The following is a 24853-nucleotide window of genomic DNA, read 5'->3' as shown; positions in this document are numbered from 1 at the left end:
TGGCTCTAGGTCTCGGCGTGACGTCACCACACTGCCGACAACGGGGGCTAAAAGCATTTCATGCTTAATAGGATTTTTGATTTACAAGAGCGCTTTTTTCGGCATAGCATTGTCAGCAGTGTAGTACATCAGAGTAGAGGAAAAACGTGCTGACTAGCAGGCTGGTTAACTAATACTGAATAGTTAACTTTTTACCTGTTACTGTTAGGCTCCTTAATTACTGAGAGGCGTGCAGCCCACCGTGATTAAATGTACGTATCGGTTTTTTAGAATTCAGAAAACGGGGTTATCCTCGGCTTTGTGACTCAACAAATTGTGGCTACATCGCTCCGAAGTGCATGTGCTTTCAGGAAGCTTGCAGGCAGAGCAACCTCTCCAGTGCACGTAACTCGTCGAAGTGGCCGCATTTTGTTGTGCCACAGCGCCGAGGGTAACTCCGTTTTCGAAGTTCTAGAAACTGATTTGGGCATTACCTATACGGCGAGCTACACACGTGGCAGTAATTTGAGTAGCCTAACAGCAGTAGTTAAAATGTTAACTATTCGATGTTACTTAACCAGCCTGCTAGTTAGTACGTCTTAGCTGAATTTTGACGAACTGGTCCGCTGACAATGCTATGTTGAAAAAAGCGCTGTTCAAACTAAAAAAATTCGCAGTGGTTTAGCTTTTGTTAGACCTGGAGTGTTTCAAAAAATTACGAGCAACTTTAGCGGCTAAAGTGGTGAAAGGCGAAAGCCTGAGTGCTGCATTCTGCTACTCGATTGTTCACTTCACATTCCGTTGGTGCATTAATTAAGTGCCAATTAATGACGCTTAACCTTTGCCTTTAGGTGTGGAACGCGACAGCGTGTTGTAGCGCTGCCAGGGAGTCCACGAACGCCACCACCCGTTCGGCGCGATGCGTTGCTCTTTGAACGCAACGCTTTTTGAGGAAAGGAAATGGCGCTTCAATTCTGCCATCTCGGTGGACACCTGAACCGCACCATACAGGAAGGGAAGAAGTGAAGTGAATGAAGGACGAGAAAGAAGGGCCGTAATGGAGAAAAGGAAAATTGTATTTGAGGAAAGGAATATACGCAGCAACTGTCTCACATATCTCGGTGGACACCAGTCGAAAATTGTATTTGATGAAAGGAAAACTGCCTCACATATTTCGGTGGATTACCGTCAAAATTCGCGCGCAGTGACGTCACGGCCATTTCGACCAATGTGAAGCGCGGACAAATTTGCTAAGACGTCTCGGTCGTGACAGTATGAGCCATTAAAGGGTTTCGTCTTAAAAAAGCAACGAGGAGAGAGAGGCGATGGAGAGCGCGCGGCAGCGGCGGCGGCCCCGGCACGCTAGCTATGCGCCACTACTGCGCATGCGCAACTGGCGAGCGCGGTGGTGGCACCTCTGAGTCACCCGCGCAGCGACGGGGGCGGCGCGCCAGCTGTGTGCTGTGTGACTTCACTGCTCCTGGCGCATGCGCAGTATGGCCTTACCTCAGCTCGGCGACTCGCGTAGTGTTGCGTTCGCAACAAAAGCCTATTTTTGAGAGTTGAGTGTAAAGTCTAAGGTGCAGCACCCTGTATATACCGTAGTGAAATCACGGAGACTCACTTCAGGATTCACCTTGTGCAGCCTGTCTGGTGAGCAACCCCACCGGATATCGTCTGGAATACAAGCGTCGCGTGCGGATGATCCAGAAGAGTGAGGCACTCCCACCGCCTTCGTTACACTACAGGGTGAGTGATCATGGTAGAAAGAGGAGGAAACTCGCTGCATCTGATGATTGCCGCTTTCAGCTCCGAAGCGCGCAAGGTTCCATGTTCATTCTTCAACGGTGACCACCAATGTAAGGAGTCTGGTTGCAAAAAAGCGAACGTCCACTGACAAATAGAACTCGCAGCGATTTGCTTTCTATCAAACGACATACTGAGAATCGCAGGAAACGTTGGTAAACACTGTGAAGGACCGAGTGCTCTACGCAGTAAGGCAGGTTGCAAAAGGAGGTGTGACGTTTCCAAAAAGAGAACTCTGTGTTTGTCATTCATTGCTATACGTTTCTCTTCATTTTCTTCACTAAATACGGCTAGTTTCCCGCTACTAACTGCAGGTAGCAGCCGTTGCTAACTCAATGGGTTAGTAACTGCTGCTAACCTACTCGTTACTGACTGCAGTTCTGCAGTTACAACCAAGGTAGTAAGATATGTAACAGCCACTTACTACCCCAAAGCTAGTAAGTACTACAGCCCTTTTTCTAAGCGTGTAGGAGTGGAGACGTCGTTTTCCTCGGTACCGCTTCTTCTAAGCAAGCTTTCTTGCGACGCGGTGATGCAGGTCCGCTGGTGCCGTCCCATCGCCACTCTCTCCGGAACATGCCGCGGGCGGAATGGGGCGGTCCCGCAGAGCAGGCTGCTGCCACAATCCGACGGCGTGCGTCGCTCGAGGTCGCACCGTCCTACAGCACTCTGCAGAGTAGAGCACGTCCCGACCAGCAGCTGCCGAATGGAGGTAGGTCGAGAACGGGGTGTTGCATCGTTTGAGCTGAAACCTAAACAGAACCATTGCGCCTTGTTAGCCTCGAATCAAAACCCGAGATGTACTGTTTTGTAGTTGCTGCCACAGATGGCGCTGTGATCTCAGGGTGGTGGCAGTTTAATGTGTGGCGTGATGTGCTGCGGCGATAGCATAGTGCTCACGTGCAGTGGCCAGCGAAGCTGACGAAGGTTAGCGGCATCCTAGTCGAAATCAAGAGGCAGAAATGGGCTTGCGCAGAGCATCTAATGCGAAGCCAAGATAACCGCTGGTCCTTAAGGGTAACTGATACCCCTGTCAAGCGGGCAAGTTAAGTGCACTTACGGAGAGTGTACTTCGCTGTAAGTACACTTTGCCGCATCTAAACGACGCAAGCGAGTGTCACTCGCGGTAGAGTGCACTTCGCTGGGAGTGCGTTCACGGACAACACTTTGCTGGCCGAGTGCGTAGCCTCGACGCCAGCGATTCCAATGCTACAAAATTTGTAGTGCATAAAAAGTACTTACAACTTTATTTTACGTGCTATAACACTGTTTTCAGAAAAAGTTCGTTGGTTATAGCTACAAGCGAAGCAACAAAACAAGTAAACGTGATCAGACGCAACATCGCTGCCCGCCGCCATCTTGTTTGTTGTCAAAATTCTGGATAGGCTTGGCTGGTCTTGGCTTTCTATTTTCATTTTGTTTTCATCGTTAAAAACTGTTGAACCTCATTTTTTTTTTGCGCTGTCACGTTAAGCAATCAGATATTATGAGTCTTTATTTCTTTTCCATCGTCCTGTTCAGAAATTCAGCTCATTTTCTGCCGCCATTTTTTTTTTACTACGAGTGCACTTTCCTTTCCCGTTTAGCACCGCGCAGAGTAAAGTGCACTCGGGAGGCTGAAGTGCACTCCCCGTAAGTGCACTTTATTTTGCGCGCTTGACAGGGGTATGAGTGGATTCCAAGAGAAGTCAGACGTAGCAGGGTGAAGCAGAAAGTTAGGTGTGTGGATGAGATTAAGAAGTTTGTACGGTTAGGGTGGCCACATGGGAGAGACATTTGACCTGCAATGGGCGTAGATGTCTTGTGCAAAATGTTTTAAAGGGAAACTGCCCACCTCCAGGTCGAAAATATTTTCTTCCCCTCTGGTAGCGACGAGTCGTCCCCGAAAGGCGCGGCCGCATTATTTTTTTTGAAAGACTCGTTAACAGCGTATTTACAGCCATCGCAATCAAGCTACTTCGCCATGCTCTTCTACTGTTCACTCCTCGAGATTTTTGTCCCTCGCGCCTCGTCCTGTGGGCTTCGCAAGGGAAAATCACCCCTTCGTTCTCTGATGTAAGCCGGAGGCGTGGTGTCTGTGGAGTGCGTCACATGTCTACGTCATGGTCCCGCCTTGAAAAGAATTGTTTTCTTGGTTTTTGCTACAGGGTCGATTTGAGGAGAGGGAGCGGCGGTATCCTAACACCTCAATATTTTTCTCTTTGGGCCTCCTCGCGGTGTTTCGTCGCGTTTTTTTTCTTGTCCTCTCCGTTTTACTATTTACTTTTTATGACACAGGTTCGAGGCTGTCGCCGGACGCTCCCTCCTCAGTTTTTTTTTCTTTCATGCGGGCATTAGGCATGTGCCAAAATGCAAGGCGCTGACGAGCAGACGACGCGATGCCCGGGCTACGCCAACCCTTCGCCCGCCGGTCAAAACGACGCACCAATGGGATGCCTTGAGCGAAAGCTTTGTTTGACGTCAAACGAGCCAGAGCAGAGGACGAGGTCGTTTGCTTGTGGAAGGAAAGAACGAGCGGGCTTTGATTTGAAATTTTTCAGCTTTGGGGCACGCATGCCTCCATTATTTTGCAGAGGTTATCTTCGATGCCTCATCTATGCAGTAGTCTTGTTTTTCAAAAGTGTCCTGACCCTGGTCAGTTGCCCTTTAAGGCAGCTTGCAAAAGCAGGAACCGCACCCTCTGCTTCAGAGGCGCACATCAAGCAAAGAATGAGAATCGAATAGACCCTAGCAGTAGTGCGCAGATCCACGTGTGTGAAATCTGAACCGCACATCATTTGTTTACTTCATTGGAGCGGCAAATAAGTACAGATCGTGGTTTCCAAGAGCCATTTCCAGTCACGATTGGGTTACACCTTGCCACAGATATTCCTAAGTTGCGTGTGTCCGTCGTCACTTAGCGCTGCATAGCTTTCGAGATCGGAAGTTGAACAATCCAATATGCAATGGTTTGTTCTAAGCTATATTGTTTTCAGCCCGGAGTGCAGAGAATAAGCGGGACTCAGTCATATTTTGCCAATCGTAATGCAAGCGTACGTTTTATATTTCAGCTTTTGTCTATCCTAAAACACCATTTCTTCATGGGTAGCGACAGGTTTTTTACTTCTGGAAAAGAGCATTCCCGAATGCAGATTGTAATGTCGCCTGTGGCTCATGTGTCGCTTCGAGGTGTCAAGCCCCGAAGTTTACAATTTACAGCTTCTAGAGCACGGAAGGAGGTCTACGCTAGTACGGGTGGCGTCAGGAGTCCGGTTTACGCCATTTTTATTTCACTGGAAATCTGTTATGCCGCTTTAATAGCTCGCCCTAAGTCAAAGGCCCACTCCTTTGACGTATAGCGAGCTATTGATTAATAAGCGGCATAACAGATTGTCAAAGGCCCACGCCGTAAATAGCGATCGCATAAGCTTTACGTCTGTGCCCTGTTTCAATCCGAAACTATAGCAGTCTGGTCGTTTTTGTGCGCGGTTAGCTTAGCTTCAGATCGCGCAGATCAGTTCCATGCGTGAATTTCACGTTTGCTTGCTGTTCTGCAGAATTTAATTTATGCAGTGCTTATAACCGATATGTAACGAGGGAGAGCACAGTGACGTAAATGGTGACGCCTCAAGCGACGCCCTAGCAACGTATGGCCAAATCTCACAGCCGGCAACCATTTTTTCGGGGGTGTCCCGGGGCCAGGCGAGCACCGGCGTGGAGCACGTCCTGGCAAGTGGCCGTGCGGCGTCACGGAGGCAACCAGGGGACTGGCGTAACAGAGGTCCTCCTCCGACATCGCCGCGCAGGTACGTGGTGGGGATGCCTTTTTCCGGTAACCACCACCCCTGATTAAAACCCGGGTGGCCAATTTCGAACTTTTGCTTGCACTGCTCAAAACAGCGGTCCTCTCTTCGTATTGAAGGGCAGAAGAGAAAAAAATTACGAGGAACTTTAGCGGCTACAGTGGTGAAAGGCGAAAGCCTGAGTGCTGCATTCTGCTACGCGATTGTTCACTTCACATTCTGTTGATGCATTAATTACCTTCCAATTAATGACGCTTAATCTTTGCCTTTGGGAGTGGAACGCGACAGCGTGTTGTAGCGCTCCCAGGGAGTCCACGGAACGCCACCACCCCTTCGGCGCGATGCGTTGCCCTTTGAACGCAACGCTTTTTGAGCAAAGGAAATGACGATGTAATTCTGTAGTCTCGGTGGACACCTGAACCGCACCGTACAGGAAGGAAGGAAGTGGAGTGAAAGAAGAAAGAGAAAGAGGGGCCGTAATGGAGAAAATGGAAATTGTATTTGAGGAAAGGAAGTTACGCAGTAACTGTCTCGCATACCTCGGTGGACACCAGTCGAAAATTGTATTTGAGGAAAGGAAATTGCGCACTGTCTCACATATTTCGGCGGACACCCGTCAAAATTCGCGCGAAGTGACGTCACGACCATTTCGACCAATCTGAAACGCGGACAAATTTGCTAACATGTCTTGGTCACGACAGTATGAGCCATTAAAGGCTTTCGCCTTAAAAGATTGCGGGAAGAAAACAGAAAAATGGCTGAGGCTGAACTTGGTTAAGCCTGGAGAATGCGAAGCATCATCGTGTCGCGTAATTTGGAGGCGCACAACCACAGCGACGGCGCGAGGTGGGCCCCCGTTTCTCCACTGTCGTGACGTCATCAAGTCACGTGGTGTGACGTCATGTATGACGTGATTTGGAGGCGCACAACCACAGCGACGGCGCGAGGTGGGCCCCCGTTTCTCCACTGTCGTGACGTCATCGTGTCACGTGGTGTGACGTCGTTGTCGTGACGTCATCGTGACACGTGGTGTGACGTCATGTATCACGTGATTTGGAGGCGCATAACCACGGTGAAGGGCTGAAGTGGTAGCTAAAGTAGTATGCTTCGCGTAAAAACATATTACAGCGAGCATCCACACTGCGTTGGATGGCTGCACCAAAAAAAAAGAGAAAGAAAAAGAACGAAAAGCATGCTCTTTTTATAGTAGGATGCAACTGTTGGTAACGTTGGGCCACGGTACGCGGCGTCCTGTTTTACGCGGCTGTACAACCACAACAGCGAACGAACAATAGCTTCTGAATGCCTAACTTCATCAAACAATCGAGACGCATCTAAATTCTTGGGCTTATAATTTAGTCTCTTGATTGGCTCCTCGTTCAGTGGAAAGCAAAAGCTTGCACAACAATATTTTCGTCACGAAGGATTTTCTTTCGGCGGTCCTAAATGTGAGCGGAACTTCACTCCGGACTTGAGTTGGAGCTGACTGTAGTAAACCGTTTCAGTGCTGCATAACTAACACGTATGCATTCGTCTCTAAACCAAGGGTTCATAAGGGACAGTGACTGTGCCTGCCTCGACGTCTGGACGGACAACGTTCGCGACGCCCTCTGCATTCCTGCGCGGAGACTGCAGAGGGAATCGTCCGGGTCGTCTGGAATACAAGCGTCACGTGCCGAACAGCAGGAAGACTTCCAGTTGAGACCTGCGAGCTGTATTCGGTGAGTGGGAGCTGCCGTTTTCCAGAGGGTAATGCGCGCCGGGAACTGTGCTGTGGGCCTTCTCGTCAAGGCATGCACTCATCAGCGAAGGGGCTCCAGAATATCCTTCCGATACAGTAAACCATATTCCCAAATTCACCTTTTAGGAAATACTTTTATACCAGCCGAGTAGGAAGTTCCAGTTTAAAAATATTGGCGGGGGCTTAGCTTTGGTTAAGCCTGGTAGGTTGCGAAAGCGCGCAGCGCCTCCAACTGAAGGAACGCAGTGCGCCGCGTCTACAGCGCTCACGCGTAGCTACCGTCTTTTCGAGGAAAGGAAATGGCGCAATAATTCTTTGTCATCTCTTTGGACACCCTAACCGCACCGTAAAAGGGAGGAACGCCACCACCCGTTCGGCGCGATGCCTTGTTGTTGCGACTGAAAGAAAGAGAACTTGTAGAACGCCGCTGGGCTCGCCATTCTGCGGCATAGGCGCGTTGCTTAGCCAACCGCTCTTGCCTTTCTCTTTCTTCATCTGTCTCCTCGGCACGGCGCCGGCGTTTGCGCACAGCACGTCGCTCCAGCGACGCCTTGCACAACTCTCAGACATGACTAAGCGGAGCGCGCCTGCGGCGCCCCGTATCCTCTCCTAGCGAGCGCCCTTACGCGGCGGGCCGAGGAGGCCGACACGTGGTAGCCGCCGCGCTGAGCGAAGGAACGACTACGGCCAAAGAGACGAATTGGGGCCCCTGCTCTTCTCTGGTCGTGACGTCACGCTGTCACGTGGTCGTGCCACGTGACAGCGAAGGAACGACCTCCGCCGACGGCAGAAAAGTGCTAGCAATATTGCTTTCGCAATGAAAAAAATGGCTGAGGCTTAGCTTAGGTTAAGCCTAGTCAGATGCGAAGCATATTGTCGCCGAGTTGCATATCTAGCACGCCGCTTGGCTAGACGTTCTTCACGCTCTTCATCAGTCTCTGTAGCACGCCGCAACTTTGCTTCTCATTCCAACGAGCAGCCCTGTCTCCAGGAGGCATCTCTATCCCGTGTACGCCTAGCAGAGGCAGGCGCACCCCCTTGTATACCGCCGCTCCAGCATCACGTGTTCACTACAGCGCACCTAGCGGCAGAAGCAGGAAACACATTGGTCTCGACTAAGGGTGTGCGAATATTCGAAATTTTGGAATATATTTCGAATATTATATTTTTAGTATTCGAATTCGATTCGAAATCCAAGTATTCGTGTTGTTTCGAATATTCGACACGACGCGAATATTCGTATCTAGCCGAATATTCATTGTGAGAACCGGCGTTCATTTCGATCCGCAAGCCCTATCGACAGATACATAACAACATGGCGGTGCCTACACGGAAGGAAAATTCCTTCTTCCTCCAAGGGCCATGCCGTAGCTGACTGCGCTGGTGGGCTTTTTTGTGGCTATACTTGCGAAGCTGGTATAGTCAGAGCTGTGCATGAAGTACCTCGCAATACGTGCCAGGTCAGTGCCAAGTGAGAGCGCAATTTCTGTGGCTGGAGGACTCGTTTCAGTTAGAAGGGAACCACTTCTGCCTGACCATGTGGTGCAGCTGGTTTTCCTTCACGACAACCTTTTACGTCCTCCCAACAACGCGCTTTTGTGCTGATGGCAAGCTAGCCTTAATCAATGCTGTGTACTAGCCATCTTCTCTGATATTTCCACTCTTCTAAGAATAATGTTCGAGACTTTGATACTTTTTGTGTAGCCACACACACCTTTTCTGTTCATTTAATCATCGATAGTTGAACTGTGATGTTCGTCGGTGCCCAAATAAATGTTTTGTAGTGATTAAATGCGTATGTCCTTGATTATTCGAAATTCGATTCGATATTCGGAACTAAGTATTCGTATTCGATTCGTATTCGAAAAATTTGATATTCGCACACCCCTAGTCTCGACGCCTCGCGCGACGGCGCGAGCTGGGGCCCCGTTTCTCCTATGTCGTTAGGTCACGCATCACGTGGTCCTCCTTGGTCGCGACGCCTCGCGCGACGGCGCGAGCTGGGCCCCCGTTTCTCATCTGCTGTGACGTCACGCATCACGTGGTATGACATGGAGGTCACGAAAGGTCAATGGTAACGACACCGCCGCGCTCGAGGAGCTGGGTTGGGCTATTTTAGTATGCTTCGCATAAAAAATGGCAGTGGCTTTGCTCAGCTATGCCTGGCTATACGCAGCGAGAGCTGTAGTTCCTCCCTGGTAACATTCAGTTAGTCTGATCACGTGGTGGGTGATGCGGCGAGCCTTCACGTCCTCGGAAGACGGCTCACCGAGATGGGCCAAAGCGCGACGCTGCGACCGCTCCGCGCCCCGACGTCGCCTTTTGGCTAGGCGCTCTTCTCGCTCGCCAGGCGTTTCCGCTGCTCTCTCTGCCTTGCACCGATCGTTCTTCCTTTTCCCGACAGCCAGCTCCCAGGCCACAACCTCAGGGTCGGACGAGTTGACCTTGTCATGTTTGCGAAGCCGCTCAATGGCGCTCCGCTACTTCATCACTCCCGTCTTGTAACTCACACCGCAGCGCGTCCCCTCCCCTTGCGCATGCGCAGTAGGGCGCACCAGCTCTGACATCACTCGGCTCCTCGCACATGCGCATAACCGGCGAGGTGAGGCGTGTGGCACGGCACACCAGCTCCGTGCTCTGACGTCACTGCGCTCCACGCGCTTGCGCACAACTCTCCTTCCAGACGCACGACGAAATGGCGAGACTGTGGGTAGTGTAGCTCTCGCTACAAAAGACAGCTTGCTTCGCTCAGGACCGTTTTTCATCTGCGGAGTGCGAGCGAAGAGAAGCTCTGCTGGAAGAAGGGCGGAGTTAAGGGACTCACGGAGAGGGAATTCAAAGGCCGCGTCTCAAGACCAGAGGTGTTCAGTATCTGCCCTGATCTCCGAACACTACCTGGCTGGCGAGATTTCACCTTCAGCCTGGAGTATATTAAAGCGCGCAGTGAGGGAATCGGACCCTTCGCCCAAACGCATAGTTTGGACACCAGGCCATCAGGGCGTTAGAGGTAATGAGGCTGCGGACGCGGCTGCCCGAGCGCTTACCTACCGGGCACCTCACCCAGGCTCTTCCGGCTCGGAGATTGTGCAACCGCTTCTGCGGTTCAGAGAAATTCTGGACGACTATTGCGAACGCCATCGTCTTTTCCCGGTCCCTGCTAAGGGCCTGAGTAAAGCTGATGAGCGAACTCTGAGGCGCTTGCAGACCAACACTCTGTTGTGTCCTGCAATAGTGAAACATTTCGACCCCAAAATTGATGGGCGCTGCCCTCACTGTGGGGAAGTTTCCGATACCTTCCACATGGTTTGGGCCTGTCAAAAGAATCCTTCCCTTCCCCCCAATCCTTCCCCTTCCCGAGAGGCATGGGAGGCAGCCCTGCTCAACTGCTCGGGGCTGGAGTCTCAAAGGGCTCTAGTCCAACGGGCGCGAGTAGCGGCCTCGTCCAGCGGGGTCCCGGACTAAGGACTCCACCTATGTAAAGGGCCATTTTTGTTCTGCAAACTCTCCTGTTGTTTATTAAAAAGTTTTCACCACCACCACCGGACAGCTTGAACGGAGAGCTGTATCATACCATCCGAAGTTGCACAGCATTAATGGGGCGAGGAGGGTGTCAGGACATAGCGGAGGAGGCCGCGAGGCAACGTGAGCTTTAGTGCTTCCGTCACGTAGGTGTTCCTGGGACGCCAACGCTCGTCCCACCTGGGTCATCCTGGGACTGGGAAGAATGGGAGACTTTCACAGGTGAGGCGAAGGAGCACCGCCTCCTGAGTTGAGCGCATTGCCGGCACGTGCGCTGCGATGCAGTCCTTGATGTAGAGCGCATTAAACAAAGCCGCTTAAACACCGGTGAAACGCTGGGTCCAAGGCCTTGGCGTCGCTTACTCTTGGGGAGCTCGCTCTGATGCCCGTGTATTCTGTCTGGGCTCTTTTCTATCTTTTCGTCTAACGTTTACTCTTCATCCAAGATAGGTGTTGTTTCCGCCAGCCTGCTTTCCGTACCACAGCACACTTCAGCAGTTCTGTCAGGGCAGTACGTATTTCACATTCGAGGAGAACGTCTCTAAACAGGTTCACGGAATGGTGTCTCTAGCGCAGACCACTCGGAGTTCCAGCCACCACTAGGAGAGGAATAGCAATGACACCAGTGGGAGAGGAAAGTCAGTAAGGTATCCGAAGTATCAGATACCGTTCTGAAGCGCCCTGCAAAAGATGGTTGTACTGTAATTTTATTAATGAGGTGTAAACAGGAGACCCCGGCTGTATCAGCTTAGAGAATAGTCTTGCGTCTGTTGTCATTACTGCGGCTGAGCGCTATCCAGTGTCACATGGCATGCAGGCGGCTGCATGAGGTGTAAACAGGGGACCCCGGCTGTGGCAGCTTAGGGAATACCCTTGCATCCGTTGTTTTTACCGCGGCTGACCGCTATTCTGTGTCGCATTGCAGGCGGCTGGCCCGGTCTTCCGTCAGGCTCATGCACTGCTCGCTGCCGAAGGCAATGGAGGGGGTCCGGGAGCAGCACAGCGAGCTCCGGCCGTGCCTTCGTCACGTGGGTGTGGGCCGCGACGCCGACGCACGTCCCGACCCGCCCTCCTGTGTCCGCAGCACGCTGGGGAGGAGGAAGGGATTGCGTCCCAGGTGAGAAGGAGGAAGTGTAGCAGGTCTGGTGCCAGATATCTTGCGCCCGTGATTGGGCCGTGTCCTTCGGTGACGTCGTAGTTATTTATGAAGCACGGAGATATCAATCGCTTAACCGCAGGGCACGGCCAGTGATCTGCAAAAATGAATTGTAAAATTGTAATTGGCTCCAGATTAACTACGGCCACCAGGGGTTCGTTGACGCGCTCTGACATCGCACAGCACACGGGCAGTTTTGCATGTGGCATCCACCGCATTGCAGCCGCACGGGCCGGGAGTCGATCGCTCGGCCTTGAGATCAGTAGCGGAACGCCAAAGCCACTGAGATACCGCGGCGGGTTCAGTGATCTGCGCTAGTTGGTTTGTGAAAATGATTAACGCAGTGATGTCGCGCATGATGGAAAGACGATTATGTTCATGTTAGGGAAAACTGTGTCAGGGCACGCACTTGGGGACCCTTTCGGCACAGCGCTTTTGCGGGCTCTGGCTCTGATCAACGACAACTCCAAGTGAAACCTCGTGCACCGCTAATGCTTCCTCCGCTGCCGAGTGTTCCTGGCAGCCGTGAGGATCTGGGTGCACTCCATACTGGAGAGGTTACCGTATGCAGTGTACCTCGCTTCTGATTTCTCGGCCGCTGCTTGAGAAGGCGGGCTGCCGAGCCGAAGTACACGGGTTCTATCTTGGCTGCGGCGGCTGCGTTTAAGGCAGGCGAAAGTCGAAAGGCGTCCGTGTGCTGCGCTGTCTCAGTGCTGTTATGGCTCGGGTAGCATGACCAGTTGTTGCATCACCAAGGGGGCTCGTCCGGGATGAGGAACAGTCTGAAGCTTCGAATGTTGGGGATAGGGAAAGCAGGGTCGGCTTGCACGAAACAAATAAGACCGGCTTATTTCCAGTCTAATCTTATTCGCGGTCTAAAAGCTCTCTCGGTTTTGAAGAAAGGAAAGGCGCATAGCTGGTTCATTTTGCCAGTGGACACCTCAAATGCACCACGAACTCCGACTGAAAGTTCGGTAACTCAATGTTTTAGTCGGATTTCGTGGTGCATTTGAGGTGTCCACTGACAAAATGAACCAGCTATGCGCCTTTCCTTTCTTCAAAACCGAGAGAGCTTTTAGACCGCGAATAAGATTAGACTGGAAAGAAGCCGGTCTTATTTATTTCGTGCCGCCGCTGTGGCTCAGCGGTTATGGTGCTCGACTGCTGACCCGAAAGACGCGGGTTCGATCCCGGCCGCGGCGGCTAGAATTTCTGTGCAGGAGAAATTCTTGAGGCCCGTGTACTGTGCGATGTCAGTGCACGTTAAAGAACCCCAGGTGGTCGAAATTTCCGGAGCCCTCCACTACGGCGTCTCTCTTAGCCTTAGTCGCTTTGGGACGTTAAACCCCATAAACCAAACCAACCCTATTTATTTCGTGCAAGCCGACCCAGGTTTAATGGCACTTTTTTAAGACACTTATTTACATAAAGAAAGGCAGAAAAGCAATGAAACAAAAATTAAGAGTTCAAAGCGTCGAGCGACTGGATGAGCCTGTTACCCAAGGCCCAGAGCCTTCGTGCTCACTTTGGGCGCAGGTTAAATAGCCCAAGGCTCCGCCCTTTCACCAGGCGGCAATTCATCGCGACACAAAGATCGGCACTACACAACACAGCAAACGAAGACACCTGTTGTAGAGTACACCCATGGGAACTGGCAAGGAGGAAACGTAAGTCTGCAGCTCTTCCGCACTGCGATGCAACAATACTGTTAGCAGCTCGTGTCCATCGAACACAGGCGTGGCCTGATGGCGCCGCGGCCACAGCTGCGCTGGCTTCCTATGATTCGTTCCGGGTCTTCTCAGACGAGGTGCATCCTTCCCTTGTCGTATCGTCGGTCACTTCTAGAAGGGAAGGTCGTTGGCACCGAGCCGAGCATGGGAAGAGCTCCATCGACCACTTCCCAGCTAGTCATTCTTTTTGGTGGGGTCATCCTGGGGGTCAAACGACCTTTCGAAGTTTCCGCTGTTGAATCCGCCACCGTTATCATCGCGGGTCTCAAGTTGGGTCGTGACAGTGCACATTAAAATAACTCCAGGTGGTCTAAGTTTTAGTCCGAAAGCACTAATCCGGAGGTTCAAAGCCCAATAAAATGGGGAATTGTCGATGTGTGCCCGCATGGAAAAAAACGCCATTTCGACGACGTCTTATGCGCAGAAAATGGTGCCTCACCCAGACTCTGTAAAAGAATGGCTGTGTATGGCCCTGCAGGGTAAGGATGCCAACACACGGTATGGCATATGAAGCATGTCCTCAGATATGATTAGGACACCCGAAATTTGCCATTGGAATCACATTGGCTGAATCTCACTGCCGGTGAATCTGGGTGTGTACAGATGAAATAATGGCTTGACGTAGTCTCAAAATCGAACTGCCCCGCCGCGGTGGCTCAGTGTTTACGGCACTCGGCTGCTGACCCAAAAGAAGCGGGTTCAATCCCGGCCACGGCGGTGAATTTCGATGGAGGTGAAGTTCTAAACAAACCCTAAACACTTCAGTTCCATCTGATAGAGAATATGCGCAAAACATCTACTTTCTTCAGCTTTGAGAAGATTCTTTCCTTTCTCCAAAAGATGTATTGTAGGACGCGTAAATGAGCTTTACAATGAAATGTACAACGTCCGCTGAACCCCAGGTAGATTGGTAAGTAGAAATACCAGTTCGATACCACATATCGTAGGGAAAGTTGGTGGTTTATATCATAGAAACATCATGTAAACTGTAAGGCAGGACGCAATAAGCTCTCCTGTTCGTCCTGTTTTCTTTTAATGCACTCTTTACATTGTGACAAACTGGAATCAATTATTGGAAGCCTTGTGCAGAGAGGCGGGTGGTTAGAGGCACTGGCTGGCTGACACTTCCAAGGCAAACGCTAACGGGGGCTGTTTTATTTTCTCGATATTTCTTAGGTGTGGACGGACCAACAGACAAACATTCACGACTAACAGTAGGTCAGGACATAGCCGCTAAAAGCATTGCAAAATTCGGATTCCGCTTCTTTTTGCGCTGAGCTCGGCGAAAGCTGTCACCTCCCTGCCGGCTTTCTTTTTGACGATGCCTAAAACCGACAGTGAACTTGTAGCAAACTATGAGACCTGAACATTTTGTGGCAGGACGAGCTCCTTATCAAACCGTGCAACCAAAAGTTTGTTGTCTCTACCTAAGGGTGATCATTGTTCTTTCCGCTTCGTGGAGCGAGATTGTGATTCGTGTTCACTGCGGGCTATGAAGCACGTCGTAGTTCCGAGGATTCTCCAAAAATCTCCGCGCACAGTCATTTTTCTATTTCGGTTTCATTGAAATACCGCGAACAAAACGGTGAGCTCGATGTCGATAGCAGATTTAGCCATTGCTAACGATCATCATCAGTAAGATGAAGCCCGAGGTTGCGGGATCGAATCCTGCGCATTCTTGTGGAGGCGGAATGCCAAAGCGGGCGCGTGCTTTAGGATCTGAGTGCAAGTTGAAGAACCCCAGGTGCTTGATCTTGAGTGCCACCTGAAAAGCCTGAAGAAGACCACTGCTCAAAAACAGACGTAACAATTTGGAGTTTGTTTAGTAGCAAGAGCACACCGTGTGTATGTGTAGTGTGCACCACGAATAGCCAAGTATTCTTTTTAATAAGTTTTTGTTAAAAGGAGCCTGAAATGATTTTGATGGTCATTCTCTAATGCAATAGATCTGTTGTCCTTCTTAGTACTCAAATTTGAAAACTATGCATGTACTGGACATTTTCAAAAAGAACACCTTTTTAACGATTGCTGCGCGCAAAGACTAGTGAGACATCTCCCCGCGGGTTGTAAACTACCCTCACTCCGGTGACGTGAATGGGCAGTCATTAGAGACCTCTCATTGGGCGTGCCGAATTGACGTGGGCGGGATAAGGAGTGGCGGGGTCCCTGGCAGTCCCGCCTGTATGAGTTGATGTAGGAGAGGAGGAGCATCATTTTTAATAGCCGATATTTTCGGCGCTAATTGAAGCTACGGCTTTAACGTTTTTAGCGCTGCAGTAATGAGGAATGGAATATCCATCGTTCGTGTGCTTTTCTTAACCGCACCTGATAAACAGTGGCTTAGCTCGGCTATGCCAGGCTACACGCACCGAAAGCGGGCATGCGACACAGCTGGCGAAGCGAGCGGAGTCGAGCGCAACGACGAGGCAGGCAGTGTGACGTCATGCCAGATGGCGCGGCGAGCGCGCGGCGTCCGCAGCTGCGGCGGTTGCTAGGCAACGGCTCAAGGTCGGTCTCTGTGCCTCCTCGGAGCACCTCCACAGCGAAATCGCAAGTTTGTGCCCAGTGTAGCTTTCGCTACAATATCATTTCATGGTCCTTTTCAGTAACGAATTAATGATGATGGGGTAACCACTACTGTTGTTGCGTCTTCTCGATTAAATTGGGGTTAGCTTACACAAGGCCGCCGCGGTTGCTCAGTGGTTGTGGCGCTTGGCTGCTGACCCGAAAGACCCCAGTTCGATTCTCGCCGTGGCGGTCGAATTTCGATTAGAGGTAAAATTCTAGTGGCTCGTGTATCTTATTGTGCGATGTCAGCTAGTGCACGTTAAAGAACCCTAGGTGGTCTAACTTTCCGGAACGCTTCACTACTGCGTCCCTCATAGGCTGAGTTCCTTTGGGACGTTAAACCCCCATAAACCTTCGTATTTGCAGGCTAGCTCTCGGTGCTCTCGATGTGGAGGTTCGCCGAAATCGGTCGTCGCAGCCCAGACGAGGATTTTCCAGACTTGAGCTCCGGCAGCCAATAAAGGTCGGTGCCTGTCTTCGATGCACTTCCTGAGAATCGTGAACGCCGTTGTTGTGAACACTTTGCAGACTCTCGGAGACTCCTTAGGGCTACTCACATAGATACGGGGACACAACCGTCAGCATGAGGAGAAATCGGGGTCGTTTGGAAAAACAATAACTGCTGCCACTGGCTATTGCTTTTCCACAACAAGAGTAGACGTGACACTCCATTTCCATAACCCGCCACCAGCTTATACTGGATGTTATTCAAAGTAATGCCAGCAATTTTTTAAAAAGTCTTTTTGAGTGAGAAAACCCTTATTGCGACATAGCAGTATCAGCGGTGTAGGACAACAGAATACAGCTAAGACGTGCCAGCTAGCGGGATGAACTCAATCAAATCAAATCAAATCTTTATTTTCATCTATGGCAGGTACGTGAAAGGGTTTCGGGAAAAACCCTGCCATTTAACAGCGTGACTGCCCGCTAACCTAGTCATTTTGTTTTACTGATAACGAAAACATCAACTAGTTTTCCCAGCTTCCTGGTTTATTGAGAGGTTTGTAGCCAGACCTAACTCTGGCGTGATCACTTTTGAGAATTTCGAAAATGTCATTCCCCTCACCGCTGTAACAGCGCAAGCAATTTTTGGGCCCCACAATACCAAATCCTTTCCATCTTGAGGCTTCTTTTTATTCATTCACACGCTCTTTTCAGCACGGACGCGGGAAGGATTAGGTTGTAATTCAGCACTGTCGGGATGAGACGGCTCTGTGCGTTATCTGCGTGAATTACCAAGAGCTGCTTCTCGACAAATCGAAACTTTACGGGGTCCCCCGTGCAGCGAAGAGCAGCCGAAGTTCTTCATGGTGTTGGAGGAGTTTTATGAGTATACGCTGACGATGTTTATATATAGGGTGTTTCAACTAGGATTTTACACAATTATTAAAAAATAGGATTTTGGATTTAGAAGAGCGATTTTCTCGGCATAGCAATGTCGCCAGTGCAGTACATTAGAACACAGCTGAGACGTGCTAACTAGTAGGCTGGTTAGCTAATACTGAATAGTTAACTTTTTGACTGTTACTGTTAGGCTCCATAATTACTGAGAGGCGTGTATGTAGCCCACTTTAATTAATGTCCATATCAGGTTTTAGAATTTCGAAAACGCGGTGAACGTCGGCGCAGTGGCTCAACAAACTTTAACGACATCGTCACAAAGTGCATGTGCTTTCAGGAAGCTTGCAGGCAGAGCAACTTCTCCAGTGCACGTAACTCGTCGAAATGGCCACAGTTTGTTGGGCCACAGCGCCGAGGGTAACCGCGTTTTCGAAATTCTAGGAACTGATTTGGATATTACCTACGGTGGGCGCTACACACCGGACAGTAATTGAGGAACCTAACAGTAATTGTTAAAATATTCAATGTTACTTAACCAGCCTGCTAGATAGCACGTCTCAGCTTAATTCTGACGTACTACACCGCTCAAAATGCTATGCCGGAAAAAGCGCTGTTATGATTCAAAAAACCTACTTTAAAGAATTGGGCCAAATCTAAGGTGACACGCACTGTATGTAAAGCAGCGAAATTGCGGAGGCTCACTTTTAGATTCACCTTGTGCAGTCTGGCTGGTCTGCAAGCCCACACGACCGTGTGGAATACAAGCGTCGCGTGCGGATGATCCAGAAGAGTGAGGCACTCCCACCGCCTTCGTTACACTACTTGGTGAGTGATCGTCGACTGAGGAGGAAACTGCCGCGACCTCTGGTGGCAGGCCTCTGGTGGTTGCCGCGTTCGGCGTTCAGCTCTGAAGCGCTTGAGTCCATGTTCAATCTTTTCAACGGTGACCACCCTTGTTAGAAGTCTGGGTGCAATAATCGCACGTGCACTGAAACATGGCAGGCGTAATGATTCGTATTACATCATGCGACCAACTGAGAATCGCGGGCAACGTTGGTAAACACTCTCATGGCCCGAGTGGACGAGTAAGGCAGATTGCGAGAGGAGGTGTGACGTTTCCAAAGAGAGTACACTGTGTTTGTCATTCATGCTATCGTGCATATTTCCCTTTCGGGTGGTTGTCTTGTATTTGTGAAATTGTTCGGCCCTGGACACCGCTGAATCACAAGGGATCCCAGCCTGCTGAAAGGGGAGGAAGATGACGGCGGTCAAGACTGAAGTCTTTTTCGCCCTCTGATTCCTTGACGGGTGCAAATAAAGTTATTTCATCATCATCGGTAACACACTCGTAGGTGTGCTGTATGCTTATTAGTGTAGTTAATTGTTCGTTCCGCTGCGCTTTGTTTCCTTTCTACTTGGACGACTATTGCACTTGTGTTTTTGCACGGTTTCGCAGTTTTTGTTCTATAGTCTCTTAAGGGTATATGATAAATGTTTGCATGTGTAAAATTCCGCCTTTTATCGGATAACAATTACGTGAGGGCACTTAAGACTACTTACTTAGGCGCTTTGAATGCAAGGGCATTTTTTTGTTTTCATTTTTATTTAGCTTTGAATTTTTTCTCCTAATAATGACGCATTGCCATACAGTCGTTAGGCAACGCATATTCTTAGTCCACCTTTCTTCGCCAAGAAGAAACTCTTTTTTTTTTTTTTGCATGGCCTGTGGGTTGCGCGCTAGCCTCCCAATCTGATAGTCTCGGGCTCATTTCCCCGCACCTTCGTAAGAAATTTTATTTCCTTTGATGCCATGGTGACGTCATATGAAATTTTTGGGGCCACTGCTGCTGGCGAATGCCGGAGCCATGTTTCGTCGCGATGAGCCTTCCTGGCCTTGAGAGGCGTCGGCCACCAGCCCAAGGCTCGCAGTTCCCAGTGGGAGGCAAGTTCACCGCATACTAAATTTTAGGGAGAGCACTTAGGTCACCTTACATGCAGCAAGGCGAAAGCCTTTGGGCCATCCTGCTGAGCTCTCCGCCACGCTTCCGATTCTTCACTGTGTGCATTTGCTTGTTTTGTTCCCTATAACCGATTTCGAGTTACGACATACTACACATTCGTTATATCTGGCGTGTTCGTTATAACAAGTTTTGAGTTACGACGTACAACTTCGTTATATCCGGTGCATTCGTTATAACCGATTGAGTTACGACATGTTATTCCTTCATAGTCACTCTATACAGCGCAAGAAGACAAATCATTTGACACAACTTTGACTGTCCTACGTCAGTTAGTTTGGCGGTAATGGACGTTTTAAATTTCAAAAAATCATGGTTTGGGGAATCAAAGGTTAGAGCTGCTTTTCGCGCACTTAAAGAGCAAGCGGCGTCTCAACTGTAAAAACCTCGGTTCTAGTAATCGTTCTAACGCACGCTGACGACTTTGAGAGAGAGCTCCCTAGTCTGGCCGTCTGGCTATGCATGTCAATCCTGGCAGCGCTTATATCCAGGCCGATTACACCAGCAACCAAGGACATTATAAGCCCTAAGCGTGTTTTCGTGAACTTTCTGACTTGGCCAGTGTTGTTGTTGTTAGCGGCTATTTATTGGTGATAAAAAAATAAAAATGGAAGGAACAGATGTTGCTGGCCGTCGCATCTGACATCGAATCCTGGAGAGCCTGAGCTGCAGCTAGAGGGAATAAAAAAGAACAGGGAGACAGAGAGGGGACCGGGAGAAGGAAATAAAGGGGGGGGGGGGATGGGGGGAGGGAGCGATAGAAAGAAGGATAGGCGTAGCAGACTTCGTTTTCCTTCGTTCTCCTCGGTAGCGTTTCTTCTAACCAAGCTCTCTTGCGACGCGACGATGCAGGTCCGCCGGCGGCACCCACCGCTACACTCCGTCGATGGAACACGCCTTCGGCGGAGCGGGGAGTCTGGAGCCGCCCGGGTCGTCTGGAATGCAAGCGTCGCGTGCCATACAGCAGGCATCCTTCCAGTTCAGGCCTACAAGCGGCATTTGGTGAGTGGGAGCTGCCGTTTACCGGAGGATAATGCGCGACGGGAACTGTGCCGTGGGCCTTTTCGTAAAGGCATGTGCTCATCAGCGATGGGGCTCCCGAATATCCCTCAGAGGCAGTAAACCATCTTCCCATATTCACCTTTTATTAGAATCTGAGAAGGAAAATGCATTTATTCCAGCCGAGCTCTAAGTCGCGGTCAAGAAGACAGATTGCTTCGCTAAGGCCCGTCTTTCATCTGTCCAGTGCGAGCGACGCGAAGCTCTCCTGGAGGAAGGGGGAGAGTTTAGGAAAACGAGAGGGAATTTAAAGCGTCAGTGGACCACAGAATGTGTTCTGTATCTACCATGATCTCCGGACGGTTTGAACAGAGAGCTGTATCATACGGCTGCTGACCCGAAACACGCTGGTTCGACCCGGCCAGGATGGTAGAATTTCGATGGAGGCGAAATTCTAGAGGACCGTGGGCTGTGCGATGTCAGTGCACGTTAAAGAAACCCAGGGGTCGGAATTTCCGGAGCCCTTCACTACGGCGTCCTTCATAGCCCGAGTCGCTTCGGGACGTTAAACCCCATCAACTAAACTAAACTAAACCATCCCAAGTTGCACAGCAACAATGGAATGAGGAAGGATAGTGTCAGTACTCAGCGAAGGATGTGTAATTGTTCTTTCGGTCGGGGTAGTAAGATCGTGCGGTTTTCCACGATGATCTGGTAGCGTTCAGATATTTGCTGTTCTTCCGCTCATTTTCCTGGGTCCCGTGAAGACCAGGTATCAGACGCAAGGTGATTGTAGTGTTGTTGCGTTTATGGGATTCCATTAATATATCATGTAAATGGGGGTCCAGTATAGTCTGCGCTGAATATTGCGAATGGCTTTGGTTATAGATATTGTGACGAAGACGAAGCTGGCAGTGGCGCGGGACGGAGCGCCCGCGCTAGGCCAGCGGCCATTAAAATCATCTCATAGCCATGGTTCACCACGTCTCATTCTTCGGCTGGCCGCCGCGTAACATTTGGTGTGAGGTGCTGGGGTCCCTTCATCGCCATCCTGGTCACGAAGCTTCGGCGTCCTGGGCCTGCCGTGGACGTCGGCTGTGAGTACCTGGTCAGCGCCGCGCGGCCGTGCCCCAGCCCGCCCGACCTGAACCGACCTCGACGCTCACCCCAGCCCCGTACCCCGCCCGGACCACACTACACGACGACCCAAGACCCGACGGACCCAAGACCCGACGGACCCAAGACCCCACCGACCCAAGACCCCACTGACCCAAACGTGAAGACACCGTCCCCCTGCCTCTGCCGTTCGGTGCGTCCAGAGACCTCGGCTGTCAGCTCCTGGCACCCTACGGCCCGGATGCTTCGTGGACCGGGACTCATTCTCTTATCTTTCTCATCGTGGCGGCCAGCACTGCAGCATCTTCTACATATTGTTCGATCCTTCACTCAAGACCATCGCCATTTCGCCGTCTGTTCGTCACCGATCGGGACGATCGCTCGGAGGCCCCGGGTAGTGTGACGAAGACGGAGCTGGCAGTGGCGCGGGACGGAGCGCCCGCGCTAGGCCAGCGGCCATTAAAATCATCTCATAGCCATGGTTCACCACGTCTCATTCTTCGGCTGGCCGCCGCGTAACAATATTGATTCTATTGTTCTGTAGTTTAGAGAGTGGAGGAGTTCCATGGATCACATGTAGTATCATGTGAGTTGGCAGAATTGGAAAACTGCCAAGCCATGTAGGTGATCGGTGTTACCGTCCATATACTGCGCACCTGTTTCACACCATAGTGCCCGTCGTGTATATCCTTGTGCAGTACATGAATGTCTCTCCGCAATGATTCTTTGGTTGTGCCTCGTGTCGACCTTCACGCAAGCGTCGTGTCATATTTTTGCGCTTTAGCTGAGGGCTTTGACTAATCGCGCTCAGCTAGGTGGGGACATAGGCCCCGTGTTTTTAATCTTGCGGGGGGGGGGGGACTTACTTATTGCCCTCTTCTCTTTTTCATTCCCCCTACCCCTCTTTCGGGCATGTTTCTTGGCAAGAGATATTTATTTATTTTATTCTCAGGGTACAGAATACTTTGCAGAATTGCCGAGGGGATTAGCAATTCACAGCAGCATAGAAGATAAACGGTAAAGCGGCCGTGTACTTATCCGTGAAACCAGAACCAAGTGGTACAGTAGAGGAATCAGCGTCATTAATGCTGACAAATTCAACACTAGAAGAAGGAAATCCACGCATCCAGTTCTGAACTGCAGGGTCAGTGTTCAGCGCACTTAGTTTATGTAATAGCAGTGAGTTGTAAACTTTATCGAATCCTGTAGCAAAGTCGAGAAATACGCACTAAGAAGAAAAAGCGGAGTCCAAATAGAAATGCTAGTCGTAAGTGAAGTTGTTCGATATCACTAAAGAAAAAACTTTCAACAAGATGAGCAAATATATGTAACATTACTTCACATGCAACTGATCTGAAAAATACGGGTAAATGGATAGATGGATTCAGTTTACCTCCGGCTTTAAGTACTGGTATGACCACAGCAGTCCTGCAGTTCAGTAGTACACCATGTTGATACGATTCTGAGAATATGCATTTCGTGATGATAGAAATAAACTCATTAGCATTCCATTTTAAGTTGCCATTAATACCATCAATTTGCGCAGCAATAATGGAATGAGGAAGGAGGAATGTGTAGTCGGCACCACGAATAGCCAAGAGTAAAGTTCAGGTTTTCTGTCTTCCTCGCACCAGGGGTGCCCCGCCAGAGACGGTTGGTTTCAACTCGAAGACTGAAGCTTGACCTCTGCACCAGGGGTGCCCCGTCAGAGACGGTCTTGTGATGATTTCAGACGTAGGGATAAAGGGAAAACTTATGTACAGTTTATGTACAGTAATTTACAATAGATAGAAGTTCAGGCACTCGAGACAAATTAAACAGCAAAAAGATGCAAAACAACAAAAAGGCGGAACTGGCTAATACTAGGGGAGGCCCCTACTCGGCGTAGCCGAAGATGCGTAGCATCTCACCTTAGCGCAGAACCCCGCTTCCGGCTCCGGGGCCCAGTTTTAAAGCCCTAAAGGCCCGGCCCACATTCCGTAGCACCCAATCATTCTACATTCTTCATATCATTGGCTAATCGAGAGCATGGTCAGCCCTCCAACTATCGTAGGGTAACACCCTTTCCAGAAAAACAAACGCACGGTCGTGCCAGCATGTGCGGAGTAGAACGTTCTCTCCACCACAAAATAAAATAAAAACAAACACAAATACACATTCGTGCCAGAACGTGCGCGAATCGGTTCCGCGGGGCGGGTGGACACCCGTACTTCCCGGCGCGTCCGCGAGCGGCCGCGTTCCAAGAAAGGAGACGCTCCGCTTTGAGTGCCCCCAGCCGCGTTCCAATGACCCCCGCGAACGCTACCGATCCCTTACATGCGCCAGTAAAAGTTCACAGGTTCTTCTCTGTCTTCCTTGCACCAGAGGTGCCCCGCCAGAGACGGTTGGTTTAACTTAATTTCGATGAGAGGCCAAATTCTAGAGGCTCGTGTATTTTATTGTGCGATGCCGGTGCGCGTTAATGTAAACTTTCGTCTCTGCAGGCTAGCTCTCGGTGCTTTCGATGTGGAGGCTCGTCGCAGTCGGGATGAGGATTTTCCAGACTTAAGCTCCGGCACCCAAGGAAGGTTGGTATCTGTCTTCGATGCACTTCCTAGGAATTGTGCAACGACATTGTCGCAAATACTTGGACTCTCTCCGAGTTTTCTTGGGGCTACTCATACAGATACGGGGTCACAACCGCCAGCGTGAGAAGAAATCGGTGTCGCTAGGAAAAACAAGAATTGCTGCCATTGGCTATTGCTTTTCCACTACAAGAGTAGACGTGAGACGCCATTTCTGTAACCCTACCCCAGCATATACTTGGTTTTTCACATACTAATGTCAGCAATTTTTAAAAAGTCTGTTTGAGGGAGAAAAGCGCTTATTTCGGCATAGCAGTATCAGCGGTGTAGAACAACAGAATACACCTACGACGTGCTATCTAGCGGGATGAAGTCAAATCATATCTTCATTTTTAATGTATGGCAGCTACGCGAAAAGGTTGAGGGAAAAACCCTGCCCTTTGGCAGCTTGACTGGCCCGCTAACCTAGGCATTTTGGTTGACTAATAATCAAAACATCATTTACAACTAGTTTTCTCAGCTTCCTGGCTTATT

At 50.2% G+C, this 24853-nt stretch overlaps 2 protein-coding genes across 4 annotated transcripts in view; both read left to right on the top strand.

Moving 5' to 3' along the window:
- The window catches only part of LOC149347907 (uncharacterized), a 33248-nt gene extending 21508 nt beyond the window's left edge, over nt 1-11740 (top strand). For 2 of the 3 annotated variants that reach the window (XM_089587735.1, XM_089587734.1), the window contains exons 5-6: nt 1625-1728; nt 2324-2357. In XM_089587735.1, the coding sequence (XP_089443861.1) occupies nt 1625-1697 (73 nt within the window). In that variant the 3' untranslated portion in view covers nt 1698-1728; nt 2324-2357. Of the gene's footprint in view, nt 1-1624; nt 1729-2323; nt 2498-5466; nt 5571-7113 lie in introns of those variants that run through there. The other variant, XM_089587736.1, reaches the window with a different exon arrangement.
- LOC149347906 (uncharacterized) overlaps nt 7129-24853 on the top strand; it is a 109813-nt gene continuing 92088 nt past the window's right edge. The window contains exons 1-6 of the mRNA XM_089587686.1: nt 7129-7288; nt 10978-11049; nt 11753-11944; nt 16648-16744; nt 18346-18447; nt 20493-20642. Of these exons, the coding sequence (XP_089443812.1) occupies nt 11033-11049; nt 11753-11944; nt 16648-16744; nt 18346-18447; nt 20493-20642 (558 nt within the window). The 5' untranslated portion in view covers nt 7129-7288; nt 10978-11032. The remainder of the gene's footprint in view (nt 7289-10977; nt 11050-11752; nt 11945-16647; nt 16745-18345; nt 18448-20492; nt 20643-24853) is intronic.

Source organism: Amblyomma mixtum, chromosome 4 (assembly GCF_055824585.1).
Source record: "Amblyomma mixtum isolate Tamu chromosome 4, ASM5582458v1, whole genome shotgun sequence".
In the NCBI taxonomy this organism is placed as follows: Eukaryota; Metazoa; Arthropoda; class Arachnida; order Ixodida; family Ixodidae; genus Amblyomma; species Amblyomma mixtum.
The sequence above is the reverse complement of the archived record's forward strand: the minus strand, read 5'-3'. Positions and strand labels throughout refer to the sequence as shown.